Raw genomic sequence first — 18,911 nt, 5'->3', positions numbered from 1 at the left:
GTAGTGAATTTGCTGGGTCATAGGGTAGCTCTATTTTTAACTTTTTGAGGAACTTCCATACTGTTTTCCAGAATGGTTGCACGAGTTTACATTCCCACCAACAGTGTATGAGGATTCCTCTTTCTCAGCATGCTTGCCAACATCTTTTGTTTCCTGGTTGTTAATTTTAGCCATTCTGGCAGGTGTGATGTGGTAACTCACTGTGGTTTTGATTTGCATTTCCTTGATGCCAAATGATGTTGGGCATTTTTTCATGTGTCTGAACAGAAGTTTTTGACAAGATTGCAAACAAGAAACTATGCATATTTTCAACTGATTTGACCCATTGTTGATAGAAATTATCCAATATACAAAGAACTGACTCAAAGAGAGAAAAAGATGTTGGACATATAGGCAGTCCTCTGAGTAAGGTCTTCAATGCGATAGGCCCAGATACAACAGCAAAATTAAGAACAGCTATTTTACGCTGTAATTTCCAATAGTCATCAAACTATGTCCGTGCCTTGAAACCAGTATGACCTAAAACCAGAATGAAAAGGAAAAGACAGCAACTAGCATCATGGGGGGAGCCGCTCAGCCCTGGAATTGTCTGGGTGCTTCCATGGAGGCAGTCTTCAAGTGATTTTCACGGTTGTGAGTTAGGTAGTGGAATCTTATTTTTTTTAATAGAATAAAGAGTTGAATCTCAGGGAGCTAAGCAGCTGATCCAAGATCCCACAGCAGTGAAGATCTGAGGGCATTTGGACCCTGACCCACCCAACTTCAAGGCCCATAATTCTTTGTAAAGTACCATATTTTCTCTGTTTCCAACTAGGATTTCTGGGTGATTTTTGTTATTTTTCTCCCAGTTTTGTCTCTCACCTCCCCAAAAGTTTCAATACTTGATTACTATACATCATTTACAAGGATACCTTGGGGGACAATGAACTCTTCTGACCCAGGTTTATAGAACAATCGTTCAAATTGCATTAGATGGAGTTGTAGTTCCTGAATAACCTCGTTCTGCAGTGACGATTACCTTGGTGCCTATTCCTTAGTGCTTCGACGTAATGTATATAATATACTTGTTTACTTACTTATACTTTCTCATTATTAGCCATGTTTTATCCATCTAGTCTTCCTTTGTGGCTTCTGTGATATAAGGTGGAGAACTGCTAGGAATACTTTAATAGTTAACAGATCTGCCTTTTTGATTGCCACTAAAGCAGATTTAGTTTAGGCCCCACAAAATTCAAACCGGAGCAATCATAATATGAAAGGAAATGGTTTGGCCAAAAATGGTGGAACTCAGCCATCCCACAAGAGCTCTTGAGTTAGATTAAAAGCACTTATGACAATATCTGTAATTGGATACTAATCTTGAGCCTTTTGCTTTCTTTCTTATACAGGCCGTACTCCAAAAACACCAGACTGGTACAATCCAGGTAAGTTAAGAAAACTGACACTTAGCCAAAGCTGCTTCTACTTTTCCAGTAATGTACTTAGTTAATTATTTAAGCTCGGGCCTAAGTGCCAGCTTCTCTATCACATCTTCAAGGGAGATGAAATACCTCCAGGCAGGAAAGGTGATTCGCTGGTGTGGGATGAGGCTGTGGGGCTGGATTTGTTCCCCTCTGTGAGTACAGAAGGGCGGCAAAATCTCTCACTGGTTCAGCAATCCTTGGTTCTTGGCAGGCAGCACTGCCCTGGCCAGAGAGAGCCAATAATCTAAATGAATTACTATTTATAAATAGTTTCGAGCATTAATTCATGCTTGGAGGGTGCAGTTTGATGTGCGTGTAACTCCAGTATTCTTCTTCTTCTTTAGAGCGTGCTGGAATTCATGGACCTCCGGTTGTAATTGAAGGGAGTGAATACTGGTTTGTTGCTGATCCCCGCTTAAACTATGAAGAAGCTGTCCTGTATTGTGCTAGCAATCACAGCTCTCTGGCTACACTGACATCTCTTGCAGGACTAAAAGCCATCAAAAACAAAATAGCAAATGTAATTTGAGAGAATATATTTTTAAATATTTTTCTTATTTTTTATTTATTAAAAATTATTTCAGAAATCTTGCCAAAATCTACAGAAGTTAAATGTTCCTTTCTTTTTTTTATAATAATTTTTTATTATATTATGTTAGTCACCAGACAGTACATCCCTAGTTTTTGATGTAAAGTTCCATGATTCATTACTTGAGTATAACACCCAGTGCACCATGCAATACGTGCCCTCCTTAATACCCATCACCAGCCTATCCCAATCCCACCACCCTCCCCTCTGAAGCCCTCAGTTTGTTTCCCAGAGTCCATAGTCTCTCATGGTTCATTCCCCCTTCTCTTTACCCCCCCTTCCTTCTTCCCTTTCTTCTCCTACCGATCTTCCTACTTCTTATGTTCCATAAATGAGTGAAACCATATGATAATTGTCTTTATCACCCTTAATCTTGATGGTAAGTGGGCTGGGGTTGGTATGGAAGCTGCATGACATCTTCAAATCCAGGCTCCTTTTGTCTTTTTGCTCTGCCATCCTTAACATAATGAAGTTTCCAAGCTCAAGTTCAGGGTGTTCTGTCTAGGGTCTTTTCTAGAAGCCACCCAATGACATATAGGTCACTGGCCACTCCAGTCTCTAAGGAAGCTGAAAAAAAGCATTTTGTAGAAGTTGAAAGACAATTATAAATGTTCCTTTCAAGTAAAATTTGCCGAACAATATCCAAATTCATCGTTTCATGTTAGAAAATTTAGAATAGAAAAGTTAAATAGAGCTACATAATGTTCTAAAATATTCAAGATTAGGGGTACCTGGATGGCTCATTGGTTAAGCGTCTGCCTTTGGCTCAGGTCATGATTCCAGGATCCTGGGACTGAGCTCCGCGGGGAGCCTGCTTCTCCCTCTCCCACTCCCTCCGCTTGTTTTCCCTCTCTCACTGTCTCTCTCTCTGTCAAATAAATAAATAATTTTTTTAAAAAGTTTATAAAAAAATAAATAAAATATTCAAGATTAATTATAAATCTCAATTTATAAGATAAGCATAAATAGATAATATAAAATATTCTAATTCTTTGTTAGATTTTGTACTAAAAGTTAACTTTATAGTTAACTTGAGTTTTTGTTTCCTCTAATAACTAACTTTGTAAAATAGCTTTTTGTAGAAAAAAATAATTTTTTATTTTTAAATTTATAATTATTTGCAATAGAACACTATATATCCAACTAGCCTACGCCTATAATTACAGTGACCATATTTTCTGTATGCAAAATAGCTCATAGTGTTATACAAAGAGTTTTCAACTACTTCTTTGGTGAAAGGACCTGGTTTATATGCTTTAGAAACCAAAGTAATGGAATATCTGGAAATTTTGGTGGTTGTGGTTATGGTGGGACCTAGTATTTAAAAGAAAACTCTTTTAGAAACTCGGTGCATATAAGGATGGGTGATTTTGTTGGTTGATTGGTTTGTTTTTCAGATATCTGGTGATGAACAGAAGTGGTGGGTGAGAACTTCCGAGCAGCCAATAGATCGTCGTTTTATGTAGTATGTGACACCATTGATGTTGCCTTTGTAAAGTCATTGGAAAGAAGCAGTCCCAAATTCCCCTTTAGAAAATGCTATTTATGATTTGTTTTGAACATTAATCCATAAACTGCGTGAACTACAGAAATCACGTCCTTTTGCATATTAGCATCAAGAAAAAAGTGGCATAAAGTATGGCATAACATTAACTTTAGAATTAAAATTACAGTAAAAAACAGACTAGAACATGTAACTATGTTATGAGCTGTGAAATCTCTCATTTTCTTTCAGCTTCCGATATCCATGGCCTCACTTTCCTATAACATTTCGGGAGGAATGCCTGTACATGTCTGCCAAGACTTGGTTTAGCGGTAAATTAACTCCAAATCCTCTAATGTTGATTATGTAATATGGGAACTTCAGGTTCAATTACTAGCTCAACCTTGTTTTCCTTTTGATTATACGTTTGGTTGCTTCATCTTATTTTGGTTTATTGCTAATGACCATGGCTCAAATTCCAAATGCAAATAAAGGTGCTTTTCACTGTGAATATTTTGACTTCCCTTATCCTAAAGCGGTTACTTAAAAATAAACTTAAGCAGTTTCATTACTGATAAGCATATAGACAAATCTGCAAAGATAAACGGGTAGCAATTCTAAATATTGTTTAGGTCTTTCTCCTTCATTAGCCTTCGCTTTCAACCTCCTTCCCACCATCAGGGACTGTGATGGTAACTGGTCCTTCCACCAAATGTGTGCATTTTTATAGGCAACTCTGGTGTGCTAAAACCTACTGATACAAGTAATAACAGAAGATAGAAATGGCTAGAGAAGAAAAGGAATATATTTTAACTGTTTGGGAAAGAGCAATCAAAAGAAATTTCCTTTACTACTGGATTGTTTTTAAAATGTGCTAAATGGAAAATTCTCACCCCTGTAATCTTGCTTTTCATTCTCAGACCTAAATAAACCAGCAGACTGTAGCACCAAGTTGCCCTTCATCTGTGAAAAATATAATGTCTCTTCATTAGAAAAATATAGTCCAGATTCTGCAGCTAAAGTACAGTGTTCTGGGGATTGGATTACTTTTCAGAATAAGGTAAAGAGAGAATTGCTACATTGTATGAATGATGATTGCTTTCATGATGGTTGTATGGCCTGTGGCAGAATCGCAGCCCGTCACGTAACTTCACTAAGACAGCCTCTCCATGTTTCAGTAACTCACCTGATCCTCTGTAGTGCCAGAAACCAAGTTAACTCTCAAGTTAGTCATGCCTACAGGTCTTTCAAAGTAATGCATTCCTATTCTGTGCTAGTAAACTTAAATTGCTGAAGTTGATTGGTCAATAGATTATAATACATTAAATAATAAAACAATCTCTATAGCGTGAAGGAAACTGACAATTTCTGGCTGATAAATTTTCCACTTGAAAGAAAGCATCCAAGCAGCATCTACCAATTAAATTAGACCAGCAGTTTCCAAACTATTTTGGGGGTGCTACACTACACATATGCTAACAAAATGATAAACCATTGATCTTGCCTCCAAAGGTTTTAATGATTAAATACATTTGGGAAATGCTACATTCTATACCTGCCTCTTTGAAGTGCATAATCCATATTGGTATATGTTTCTCTTTGGAAATGCACTTGGCTGCTAAGTAGAGAGATTGCTATACTGTGTTAAAACATCTATTCTCTCACACAAAAGAAATTTGATGGTAAGTGGGCTGGGGTTGGTATGGAAGCTGCACGACATCTTCAAATCCAGCCTCCTTTTGTCTTTTTGCTCTGCCATCCTTAACATAATGAAGTTTCCAAGCTCAAGTTCAGGGTGTTCTGTCTAGGGTCTTTTCTAGAAGCCACCCAATGACATATAGGTCACTGGCCACTCCAGTCTCTAAGCAGGCTGAAAAAAAGCATTTTGTAGAATGTTTCAAGGAACATTGTCTAGGGTGTACCACTCCACACCAACGTGATCATCATATTGAAAAGAAAAAGGAAGATATGTGTCTGACAACTGAAGGCATCTGTACTGAAACTAAAATAGTAAGGACATATTTTGTCTTTGCAAAATTAGTACAATCTTCTTTCTTCCCCCAAGGTACTGGGACTAAATTAGTTTACATAGTTGATGTAAGTTCGAATTGAAATATCCTGCCCAAAAAAGGGGGAATGATTTCTTTTAAAATGTATGTTTTTATACAAGGAGGTGATGATTACGAGTGCAGCCTTTGAAGTCAGATGGAACAGAATCAAAACACTGACCATTCCACTGTCTGGCTATTTCACTTATGGGTGAAGTTACTTAACTGCCCTGTGCCTCAGTTTCCCCATTTGTTGTGAAAATTAAATGAGATAGTATTATGCAAACTGTTTAGCACATGGAAAGCACTCAATAAATGGGAGATTTAAAAAAAATAGTTTGACTAATAAACCACTCTTTAGTTGTTTATATTGAGAGTGTATATCTGCATTCGTATAGTACTATTCTGTGAATTTCCATATCTCATAGACCAAAAATTAGCAGCCCTCTAACAGATGAGGTGTTTACTTCCTATGTGAGCTTCCCTGTGCCTGGAATCTAATGCTTCATATGTGGCTTTTGTTTGCAGTGTTTTCTAAAAATCAAACCGAAATCTCTCACATTTTCCCAAGCGAGTGATACATGTCGTACCTATGGTGGCACCCTTCCTTCGGTGCTGAGCCAGAGAGAACAAGGTAATGGAATTGTTTTGGAACATGTTTTATTCTGATCTGGGGGCCAAATTAGTTCTGAGAGGCTTGGGGGAATTAGCATATTTTTAAAATCTTATTAAACTACTTTGTTATAGAATAGGTGAAAGAGTATCTTTGTAGATAAGCAAGAGGTATTCATTGACAATTTTAGTGTATCTTTAATTTGAATAAGTCAAATGCTTTAAAAAAATCTCTTTCTGACAGATTTTATTACATCCTTGCTTCCGGATATGGAGGCTACTTTATGGATTGGTTTGCGCTGGACTGCCTATGAAAGGATAAACAAATGGACGGATAACAGAGAGCTGACATACAGTAACTTTCATCCATTATTAGTTGGTGGAAGGCTGAAAATACCAACACATGTAAGTTTTTTTAATCGGAAATCTGTATAGGTTAGGGCATCTGGGTGGCTCAGTCGGTTGACATCAGACTCTATTTCAGCTCAGGTCATGGTCTCAGGGTTGTGAGATCAAGCCCTGCCTTAGGCTCTTGCTGGGCACGAAGGCTGCTTAGGATTCTCTCTCTCCCTTTCCCTCTGTCCACTCTCCCCACTTCTGCTTATGTGCATATATGTGTGCACACACTTGCTCTCTCTCTAAAAAAAAAAAAACAAAACTATGTAGCTCTGTGAAACACCCAAGTCTTCTATAAGTTACTGGATTAAGAACAGGGTCTATTTTATGAGTCCGCTTATGTGAAATGTTCAGAGCAGGCACGTCTTCAAGATAAAATGTAGGTTAGTGGTTGCCAGAGGCTAAGAAGAAAGGAAGGATTGGCAGTGATGCCTAAAGGGTATGGCATTTCTTTTTGGGGTGGTAAAAATGTTCTAAAATTGGTTGGGGGTGATGTTTGCACAATTGAAGATGATAAGAACTATAGAAAGTGTGCTTTCAATGGGTGAATTGTACCACATATGAATTCCATCTCAGGAAAACTGTCCCAAGAAGAGCAACAGGAGTTCCCCGGCATTCAAGCAGGTGCCCCAGGTTTTCACAGTAGCTCCAGACTCTATAGCACTTATTTCACAACCACAGAAAGCCATCGAATAGTGAGATGAAAATAGAAAAAAATTTAAGTGCTTTACTTAACACTTTGGGATTTGAGGCTGTCTCCTGAGGTCAACAGTACAAAATTGGTGATAAGTGATCATTTTTCAAAAGGGGAAAAAGTATCGTATTAACAATAATTACCCTAAACCATGATTCTGCTGCCCACTGCTTCTGTCCTCCCTATTTTCTGGATACAGACCACATTTCGCACAGTGGCAAAGATGAAGAAATTAACTTTAAACTCAGATTCCAAAGATACGCCCTAGACAATAATCAGCTGATGTTCCTGATGCAATATAGCTTTGCCCAAGGTAGATGTTGGTGGCAAAGGGAACTCTGAGTCATGTGTAATTATGTACAAAGTAAATATTAAAATAATGCTTGGTCATTATAGAAAATTTGAGAGTTGTAGAAGAGTAAGCACAATAAAGAAAGCTTATCAACCCTGATCCCACTTAGGCCAGGAACTTTTAAACTTTTACCCATAACTCATAGTAAGAAATACATTTAAATTACTATTTAGTACATGAATAAAAATATAATATTGAATTGAAACAGATGTTTCAGGAAACAATACTTACCCTTACAGGGTATGCACACTGATATTTTCTTTCTATTCTATTCTACTCTATCTAGTCTATTCTCCTTGTCCTATCTTATCCAATTTCATTATCACATATGTGAGTCAACTAAATGAGTCTCAAACCGTATTTGAACCTTAATCTAAGAAATCACATTAAGTATTTCAGCGTTGTTTCTTCTAGGAATTTTTCATATATTATCTTTCTGACATAGATAAGATCTTGTATTCTGCTTTTCTAATTTAGTATTGTATCATAAATAGTTTCTTATACCATTAAAAGATGTACTTGATAAGCATTTTGATAGTTGCACAGTATTTCTTGATAGGTATGCTATCATGTATCTAACCAGTGCTGAGTATTCAGGCTGTTTTCATTTTTGCATAATCATAAAGAGTGCTACAGTGAACATTTTTGTGTATAATCTTTGGTTATATTTCAGATTACCTCCTTAAGATAGATTTTAGAAGTTGATAGCCAGGTCGAAAGATATAAGTAGTTATAAAGCTCTGATCACCAAATGCTTTCCAGAAAGGCTTATGAGTTTATGTTTTTGTCTGTAATGTATTGATTGCCATTCTATCCATACCAGCATATTAATAATTTCTAACAATTGTTGAGCAGCTAATATGTGTCAGGGACTTTGCTAATGTATCATATGCATTATTTCGTTTAATCTGCACGGTAGATGTGAAAAGGTCTGTTACTCCGCCTCTAAGAAATGTAGAAACAGGACTCATGTAACTTGCCCCCAGTCATGCAGGCACGCATGCAGTCCACATTCAAGTCTAGGTCCATGAGTCTTCAGAACCAGTGTCCTTAGCTTCTTTACAATGCTGCCTGTAAGGATCATTGTCTTCAAAAAATTTTTTGCTAATTTTGTAATTTAAATATATCAATCATATTTTTGTTTGTATTTCTCTGATATCTAATGAAAACAAACTTCTATAAGTTCAGTAGTAATTTGAATTTCATGAAGTATGAATGTTCTTTTTCTTTGCCAATATTTATCAAAGACTTCATGTATTTCTTTTTTTTTTGCCTTCATGTGTTTCTTATAGATTTTATAACTATGTAAATATTAAACATGCTGACTCTATTTATTAAAAATATTCCTGTAGGTTTTTTCTTAAATGCTGAATACCAAAAATATAGGAATAGGTTTTGATTTTTTGTACATGTATACATTCAAATCTATTTCCCTTTTCTCCTCCATTTCTTTTAGGTTAGAAAGTTCATCATATAAATGTTAGTTAAATATATGTGTATATTTTCTTTGCCTTTTTTTCCTGAGAGCATGATAGAGCCGTGATATGTGGTATATGTTGTCAGTGAATACTAAATGCTTTTCTCTATCTTGTCTAACATCATTTATTGCATATACTTCCATTTGTTAAAAGTAATATAGGATGCCTCCTTTATCATATATTGAGTGCGTGTGTGTATGAGATATACTCTTATATAGCTAAGACACTGATCTAAATACTATAATTTTGGATATTTAAAAAATATAATAAGAATAGTTATCCTTTATATATACCTTTAAAAAATAGTTTTAGCTGGGGCGCCTGGGTGGCACAGTGGTTAAGCGTCTGCCTTCGGCTCAGGGCGTGATCCCGGTGTTCTGGGATCGAGCCCCACATCAGGCTCCTCTGCTGTGAGCCTGCTTCTTTCTCTCCCACTCCCCCTGCTTGTGTTCCCTCTCTCGCTGGCTGTCTCTATCTCTGTCAAATAAATAAATAAAATTAAAAAAAAAATAGTTTTAGCTATTCTTGTCCATTCTTCCAAACTATAGTTATTTGGTCAATCTCCAACCAAAACAATTAAAAAAATACTTCTGATGAGATTTTGACAACATTTTAGGGAGAATTAACATCTTTTTATTATCTTTCAATTCAAGAATATGGTGTAGTATATCCATTTATTCAAGGCTTCCTTTAGAGCCCTCAGTGAAGTTTTTGTAGTTCTGTTTCATTGCCTTTAAGAATGGCAAGTTTTTTCTTGATTTTCTCACTGACATGTAGAAAGCTATTGTTTGAATATTTTTATATATTTATTTCATAGGCCATCTTAATAAATCTCTTATTCTCAGAGTTTTTCACTAGATTTTTGGGGGGTTCCTAATTAGATAATCATAATCTTCAAATACCAGTTCATGCTTCAATACATATGGTAGGACTTCCAGAACTGTGGTAGTACCAGAAGAAATAGCCATCATCCTAGACTTGATCTGGATTTTGTAGGACTGTCTGCAGTCTCTCATTGTCATATATGATGCCAACTCTTTGGAGTTTTTTGTTTGTCTGTGTTTTTAGTTTTTTAGTTAGTTTTTTTTTTTTTTTTTTACGTAGGCTCCACGCCTAGCACAGAGCCTGACATGGGGCTTGAACTCATGACCCTGAGATCAAGACCCGAGCTGAGATCAAGAGTCCACTTTTAACAGACTGAGCCACCCAGGTGCCCCAATGCCAACTCTGTTTAAGTTATATGATTCTATAACTAGCTTATTTAGAACTTTCATTCAGGAGTAAGTACTGAATTTTCTGAAGCTTATTTCCAGCATCTACTAAAATTGTCATATATTTATATTAAACCATCTTCACCTTATCATAAAACCTAGTTGCTCTGAATGGATTATTATTTTACTATTATACTGAATGGGACTTATTAGAATTGTATTTAGGAATGTTTTCATCTCTGTTCATAGAGTTAATTTTTTATGCTATATTGTCTGATTTTTTTTCCGATGATGTCAGCTTCATAAGATAAATTGGCTAGCTTTCTGCCTTTGTGTTTTTAAATTATGACTCAGGCTGGATAATTATCTATCCCTGAAAGTTTGAAGAAATTACCTACAAAGTGATGCTAGAACCCTTTTCAGAGATCATTCTTTAATAATAAAGGGATTTGGTGCAGTGGTTGAGCGTCTAAACTCCAGAGTCCCATTGTCGGGGTTTGAATTCCATTCAGCCATTTAGTATGTCTTTGGAAGTTCACGTAGTTTTCTTCAGTCTCAATTTCTCATCTGTAAATTCTGATACTATTATACCGACCAAACAATGTGAGGATTACATAAGATAATTCATTTAAAGCTTTTAGCTATCTGACACATAGCTCTTAAAATGAACTTAGTATTAATTTTCAATTTCCTCTGAAGTTACTTGTACATTTTGACGTTTCTGCTTCTCCTTATAACAATTATGCTAATTTGTACTTTTCAAGATTAAGTTGCCTATTTCATTTGGATTTTAGGGGTTTTTTAAGGTTTTTTTAAAGTTACTTAAGTTATCGCTACACCCCATGTGGGCTCGAACTCATGACCCCACGATCAAGAGTTTCACACTCTTCTGACTGAGCCAGCTAGGTGCCCCTCATTTAGATTTTCTTTTTTTTTTTTTAAAGATTTTATTTATTTATTCGGCAGAGATAGAGACAGCCAGCGAGAGAGGGAACACAGCAGGGGGAGTGGGAGAGGAAGAAGCAGGCTCATAGCAGAGGAGCCTGATGTGGGGCTCGATCCCATAACGCCAGAATCACACCCTGAGCCGAAGGCAGACACCCAATCCGCTGTGCCACCCAGGCGCCCCATAGATTTTCAAATATATTAGAATAAAATTGTGTGTGCTATTATCTTTTTAAATCTCCATACCTTATTTTGATTGTGCTTTTATTTTTTCTTATTCAGATTTTTACAAAACTGGTATCTATTGGTTTTCTCCTCCCTCTTCTCCACCTTCTACTTCTATTGCTTGAGATATATTTGCAAATATTACTAAATTTTTCTATCCTGTTTTTTTAGAGTTATATTTTTGTTCATTTTCTAATCTCCTGTATTCAATTCTTAGTTCATCTTTCTTTTAAAAAACAGAATATATTTAATATTCATATTTGCATAACTCCACTACTGTGTATTTACCCAGAGAAAATGAAAACACTAATTCAAAAAGATATATACACCCCTATGTTTATTGCAGCATTATTTACAATAGCCAAGATATGAAGGCAACCTAAGTATCCATTGATAGAGAATGGATAAGGAAAATGTGGTACACACACACAGAGAAATATTACACAACCATAAAAATGGATGAGGTCTTGCCATTTGCAACAACATGAATGGACCTGGAGGTATTATGTTCAGTGAAATAAGTCAGACTGAGAAATACAAATACCACCTTATTTCACTCATGTGGGAAACATCCATGTGAAAAAACAAAACAAATGAATAAACAGACAAAAAGCAGAATCAGACCTATAAATACAGAGAACAAACTTACGGCTGCCAGAGGGAAGTGGGGGAGGGAAATACAGGCTTCCAATTACAGAATAAATAAGTCACAGGAATAAAAGTCACAGCATGGAGAATATAGTCAATGATATTGTAATTGGATTGCATGGTGACAGAGGGTAGCTACACTTGGGGTGAGCAAAGGGAAGCTGGATCATATGTTGTACACCTGAAACTAATGTAACATTGTGTGTCAACTATACTCAAAAAACATAAGAAGAAGAAGAATACATGTTTGCCTCTATAAAAAGTTTTACTCATATCCCTTGTGATAGTCCTCATATTATTCTTAACTAGAATTATTTTGTTTCATTTTTGGTGCAGTGTTGATTATGTAGCATGGATATATGTGTTTTTAAAAAAAATCGATAGCTCTTGGGGTAAGCTTACGTGTCTTATTTTTCTAAGTGTGTGATGTGTTTCAAACATACAAAAATACAAGAAAAATATACTTTGAATAAATTTTATATCTAGTATTATTGATTTGTGGTCAGAGAATGAAATCTAAATAGATATTTTTATTTATGGATGTTTTTATAGTGACTAGTATAGGATTAAAGCTTTAAGGTGAGTTCTCTACTGTGCAGTATCTACAGCTTGTCAATCATAAAACTTTTATAAACATCTAATAAATTGCATTAATAATCATTACCTTTTTGCTTTGAAATGAGAAGAATGATAGCAGAGTGTTAAATATCACTATAATTGTGTTTTCATCTTACTTTTACCAGTTTTTCTTTATCTCTTTGGAATTTATATTTAATAATATTGCCACTGTTTTGTTTTATAATTTCCAAAGTCAGTAGCCCTTTTCCCATGTTTTGGAAATTTTTGAGGGTTTTCTTGTGATTTCATGGTCAGCTCTTTAATGGAATTTTTTACAGGAAAAATCCAATTTGGAATATAAAGTTCTCCTATTAGGATCTTCAGACAGTTGTAGTTTCATGGTTGTTTGTACATGTTTGCCTTTTTGTTTAGATGTTTGAGGAAGAGTCCCAATACCACTGTGCTCTAATACTCAACCTCCAAAAGTCACCTTATACTGGGACATGGAATTTTACTTCCTGCAGTGAACACCACACTCTGTCTCTCTGTCAGAAATATTCAGGTATAAATTATTATCTAGATAACTGTGGTACTTTATGCTGCTATATACATGCAGTATTTTTTCACAAAAATCTTATAAATGAATTAATATTAATTTGTAAACATAGCTTCCCTAAAATTTCAGCATGCGTGGCTAAATCCATATTGGTTCAGTGAGTCGGATTATCTCAAATGGAATCTGATTTTTTTCAATTATCATTGTTTTACTTAATTAAATATCAAAATTAAGTATCAGATGGAATTTGTTAATAGGAGTTGTCTAATTATAGTAAGTTATGGTTGAAATTTGTTCTTTTTTCTACTTTGACATTTTTCAGTTGTTACTTTCTACCTTGGAGGAAGGAGAAAAAGTAATGTTTTCAATTGACTTTAGTAAACATTCACAATTAAGTTTATCACACACGCACACACACACAAAGGTGTGAAGCATTATAAATGGATCACTGTGTATACCTTGCTGTAACCCAAATAAAAATAAAACGTGCACTTAAAAATAAGAATCATCCATATTCTCAAAAAGATATTTTTAGAAGGTATTACATTGTTTTCATTGAGTACAATGTTTTTAACGCATGATTAAAAAAGAAACTTTGTCATGTAATGAGAGCCTCAAGTAGATAATCCATGCGCTTCTAAAGAAATGTTTGTTAAATTAAACTATGGTCATTTGTCCCATACTGTTTAGTAACTGCTTTATTCAGAGAAGTACTGTAAAGCAATAGTTCGATACAGCCTCTTTGTACACTTATTTCCTTGGAGCTCTCCCAGATGAAAACTTTGTAAGGCAACACCTAACACTTTCTCTTGTTGAAGGAGTTTAAACGAAAGAGGTATTTGACACCAACCTGAAATGGTAATCTTATTGCAGGCTACTTTTACTTATACCTTTTTTCCTTCTTAACTCAGATCAACAAAAACAGAATTTTGTTCTAATTTTAGAAAACAAGTGCTGTGGCTCACACTTTCACCTAAGGTATACAGGAAGACATACCTAGTTCTTCTAACCAAAATCTAAAATAAATGAATAGATAAGTAATATCTGAAGTCGTCATTGTGGAGAAACTTGAAGAAACGTACCATGACTTGCAGAGTGGGTGATTTTTTTATGTTTTTTTTTCTTTTACACACAGAAGTTGGAAGCAAACAGACTTTGCAGAATACTTCAGACACAGTAAAGTATCTAAATAATCTGTACAAAATCATCCTGAAGACTATGACTTGGTTTGACGCTCTACGGGAGTGTCAGAAAGATAACATGCACCTGGTGAGCATCACCGACCCTTACCAGCAGGCGTTCCTAACTGTGCAGACGGTTCTGCATAACTCTTCTTTATGGATTGGACTCTCCAGTCAAGATGTAAGTTTTCAGTCCCGACTGCCAGGATTGGGTGATGGAATGTGAAATTTTTGTTGCACACAGCATTTCTCATATCAGACTAAAAGAACCTGGAGATTGTAAAATCTTACTCCAGTGAGTAAATTTCATGAAGTGTGTCATTTTTAGTGCCCATCATCTTTCTACTATTGAAAGATCTGGTGCCTTATTGTTTAGATTAAGAAAAAGTTCTAGTGGACATATGTAACTGAGCACTTCTTTTTATTCTAGTTAAAGACTGAGTGGGAATCAGGAACTGCCATGTCTCCCCAGCCAACGAAAAGAAGAGAGGAAGAAAAGAATCTAAAAATCAGATAGGGTTGAGTCGAGGGGTGGGGGTAGGGGCGGCAGAGAGCCTAGAGAGAGAGGGAGAGAGAGAATCCTGAGCAGACTCCACACCCAGTGCAGAGCCCGATGTAGGGCTCCGTCTCACAATCCTAAGATCATGACCTGAGCAGAAATCAAGAGTCAGATGCTCAACTGACTGAGCCACCCAGGTGCCCCTATAGTAAATTTTTTTAAAAGAAAATTAAAATCACCTATAATCCCAGTACCTAGTAATAAATATGATTTAATAATTTGGTATATATCTCTCAAGGATTTTTTCTGTGTACACATGTATTATTTTAAGACATTTGGGATCATACCATTTTTTAACTTATTTTCACCACTTAAGGATTTTGATCTTGTTTCTTATCCTATTTTCCTTTTTTTTTTAAGATTTTATTTATTTATTTATTTATTTATTTATTTATTTATTAGCGAGCGAGAGAGAGAGAGAGAGAGAGAGAGCCTGCGAAAGACAGCAGAGCACAAACCAGGGGAGGGGCAGAGGAAGAGGGAGGAGCTGTCTCCCCGCTGAGTAGGGAGCCCCGTGTGGGACTCAGTGCCAGGACCTTGGGATCGTGACCTGAGCTGAGGGCAGATGCTCAACCAACTGAGCCACCCAGGCTCCCTCTTATCCTATTTTCAGTCTTCACCTATGTTTCTCTTTTTCCTTTCACTCTTGAACAGGTTTATTACATATCTGCATAAACTGCCTTTAATCTTTGGAACATGACAGGATACAAATAAATAAAACTTTACATTGAAAGCAATGGAAGGATATTGAAAGATTTTAAACATGGTAGTAACAATAACAGATTTTTACTTAAGAAGAATTATATTGGCAGAGAGTGGGTAAGGAAGTGAGCAATCTAGAGCTTTCTTGTAGAAATTCATGCAGAAGCTGTTGTTGGCCTGAACTAAGGCCTGCCGCAGTTTTGGGTTGTATAAAGTCCAGAGTGTGGCTGTGGCAGCAGGTCACTTAAGTACGTAGAAGTAGAACTACATAGACATAGAGGAAGTCAAGAAGGCTGGGGAACTGGTGAGCCATCCACGTGAACATGAATGTCCATAAGTCAATAGTAGGACCAGGAGGACAGAGCAAGACATAGGGCATCACCTTAGTGAATGTCAGGGAGGAGCACGGAGGGCAAGTCCTAAGTGAATGCCAGGAAGAGGCAAGGAATCTGGGAATAACTGAAGGAGATAAAAATACCTATTCCATTCTCATAGCCCTGTGGTATCTGAGAATGGAAAAATAAACAGCCTTCCCTTGTGGGTATTGAAAGGACATCATTCCCTTAGAAAAGACAGGTTTTAATTAAGGTCAAGAATTTCATAAAGGGATACTTACAGTCTTAATAAAGAGAGAGGGTATTCAGCAAAGAGATAGAGGGTGCAGGGATTTATCTACAAGGAATAGAAGTTCCAAAGGCCCAGGTACCTGGGTTAGTTGTGAGTGCAACAAAGGTGAAGGAATCCAGGGTAATACCAAGTACAAGCAACATCACGTGGCCAAAGGGCCACATTAGAGGCCACAGGGCTTAGGGATTAACTGGCCGCAAAGTTACAACTGGAACCCTGGTGGAGAACAGGTTCAGAATGAAACAGTTGGTGGTACTGAAGTTTAAACATGTTTGTTATTTATGGTTCACTAAGGATAATGTGTGTGGCCTTTACCCAATATTCCAAATAAACCAGTGATGCAAAATGGCCTTGGGCCTCAGGACAGCTTAGTTCATTGGGTCAATGTATAAGGTCTGGTGCTCTGGCAGCACCATGGGGAAGCTCAAACAGGTCTGTACCCCACAATCCATCCCCTGGACTTTGTACCTATTCTGTAAAGCCTCTTTCAACATAGGTGGGTGGTCAGGCCCTTGTTAGGGTGTAAAGATGGATGTTCACAGACTTTTACTACTTTTACTGCACAATAGAATATAGTGAATGAGGAAACTTCTCCATAAAGACAAGTGTAAAAACAGTGTGAAATCCACAAGGCCCAAGCCAGGGTTAAGAAGAAGGGAGCTAACATTTATGTAGCTCTTCCTGTACCGGCTGACCATTGTGTGTTTTACACATCACCTCACTAATTCCAGCCCTGAGGTTAAGTGTCACATTCATTTATTAGCTGGGGGGATGGAAACTTGGCAAGGTAAACTCAAATCAAAAACTAATACATGACTAAACCAGAATTCCAAACTAGATATGCTTAGCTCCAGAGTCCATGTTCTTTCCACTACTGCATGTTGTTTCTTTGACTTCCAACACCCAACAGTTCCAATTGTGTGTGAGGCAGCCCAGTGTATTGGCTCAGACCATAGACTCTAGTGTCTGATGGCCTGGAGTAGAATCCCAGCACTGTGGTGTATATTCTGTGGGACTTGGCACACATTACATGCCTTTAGTTTCTCATCTGTGAAATGGTACAGTAGTTCTTATCTCATATGGTTGTTACAAAGATTAAGTAAGTTAATATTTGCAAAGCACTTACAACTGTGCCTGGCACATGGTAAGTGCTATGTAACTGTGTGTTAAATATAAGGTAAAATTAAAAGTCATTAGATTGACTACGGGGGACAAAATAATTCAAAAGGGATAACATAAAGTATTGCTACTTGAGATGTATTTCTGCTGCTTACAGGATGAACTCAACTTCGGTTGGTCAGATGGGAAACATATTCAATTTAGTCGCTGGGCTGAAAATAATGAGCAACTTGAAGACTGTGTAATATTAGACACTGATGGATTCTGGAAAACATCTGATTGTGATCGTACACAATCAGGTGCTATTTGCTACTATCCAGGAAGTATGCTAATTTTAAATATTTTGGTTCTTAAATTATTATCAGTCTCATGAATAGTGAGATTTATGGGGAGTAGTTTTGTAAAATCTGGTTTTGAAATTATAATTATGTCCTTTTTTACAACAAAATTTGTTGTGAAAATTTGTATTCGGGTAGAATTATTATATATTGAGTACTTTGTCATTGATTTATTTTAGACATGTTATATCTTTATTTTTGTCAGCTGACAATGTTACTTGACCTTTCAGTTTTAAGTCCCTATTAACCTCATTTTGTATCTATATTTTGTGTTTATAATCTATAGGAAACTATTTGTAGGAAGTTTTTTGGTAATTCTTATCAACAACTACCATTTCTTTTTAAGAGTCATTGTTAAGATTCACTTGTTTGTAAGTAACAGTAACAAGCTCAAGTTAATTTAAGCCAAAAGGGAAATTTATATCCTCAAAAATGAGGATATAGCTGAGCTTCATGAGAATGGGAATCAGAAACTGAACGGAATCAGGAACCCAGAGATTCTGTCTCCCACATACCCCTTCTGCTTCTCTCTGCACGTGGTGAAACATGGCACCTGGGTAGATTTCGATTATAGCTGTAACTGGAGAGGAATTGACTATCCCTGAATTCCACTTTCCAAATTTTAGAGAGAACCTGATGTACCCAGCTGAGTAAGGTATGCGATCTCTAGCCTAGTCAGAGGAAAGTGGTTTTACAACTGCTAGGGGCCCACATTTGTGCTTTTGCAGTAGAAAGAAGATACATCTACGTTCCAGACAAAGGGAGTTGTGGGCTAGGAGAGGTTCTGAATGGTCTCTACTGCATATTAAATCTGTTTGATTGGCTTTGAGTAGAGCATATCTATATTTGGATCTTCTTAAATGTATGGCTTTTTCATAAGAATTTTTTAAAAAAACAGATTTTCTAGATGTCAGATTTTCAACTATTTGTTTGCTTTCATTAAAGCAACAACTTAGAACAGCACGTATTTCATTAAAAGGTACCTTTAAAAAATAAATAAAAAATAAAATGTGCCTCTAAAATTAGAGAAGTTATCAATAACCAGGAATTTAAAGATGAGTTCCCAAAGTTATCGTTAGGTGCCCATTATTAATATCTTTGTATTGTCTTTGAGGTTGCTCCTTGTA

At 36.3% G+C, this 18,911-nt stretch overlaps 1 protein-coding gene across 2 annotated transcripts in view; it reads left to right on the top strand.

The window, feature by feature from the left end:
* LY75 (lymphocyte antigen 75) overlaps positions 1-18,911 on the top strand; it is a 121,281-nt gene that overhangs the window by 47,884 nt on the left and 54,486 nt on the right. For both annotated transcript variants that reach the window (XM_026492728.4, XM_026492727.4), the window contains exons 17-26: positions 1,389-1,424; positions 1,808-1,983; positions 3,450-3,517; positions 3,788-3,867; positions 4,456-4,595; positions 6,112-6,217; positions 6,440-6,600; positions 13,135-13,264; positions 14,394-14,620; positions 17,604-17,769. In XM_026492728.4, coding sequence (XP_026348513.3) covers positions 1,389-1,424; positions 1,808-1,983; positions 3,450-3,517; positions 3,788-3,867; positions 4,456-4,595; positions 6,112-6,217; positions 6,440-6,600; positions 13,135-13,264; positions 14,394-14,620; positions 17,604-17,769 — 1,290 coding nt within the window. The remainder of the gene's footprint in view (positions 1-1,388; positions 1,425-1,807; positions 1,984-3,449; positions 3,518-3,787; positions 3,868-4,455; positions 4,596-6,111; positions 6,218-6,439; positions 6,601-13,134; positions 13,265-14,393; positions 14,621-17,603; positions 17,770-18,911) is intronic.

The sequence above is a fragment of the Ursus arctos genome, unplaced genomic scaffold (assembly GCF_023065955.2).
Source record: "Ursus arctos isolate Adak ecotype North America unplaced genomic scaffold, UrsArc2.0 scaffold_1, whole genome shotgun sequence".
Classification (NCBI taxonomy): domain Eukaryota; kingdom Metazoa; phylum Chordata; class Mammalia; order Carnivora; family Ursidae; genus Ursus; species Ursus arctos.
Note: the sequence above shows the minus strand (reverse complement) of the source record. Positions and strands in the feature narration are given on the sequence as shown.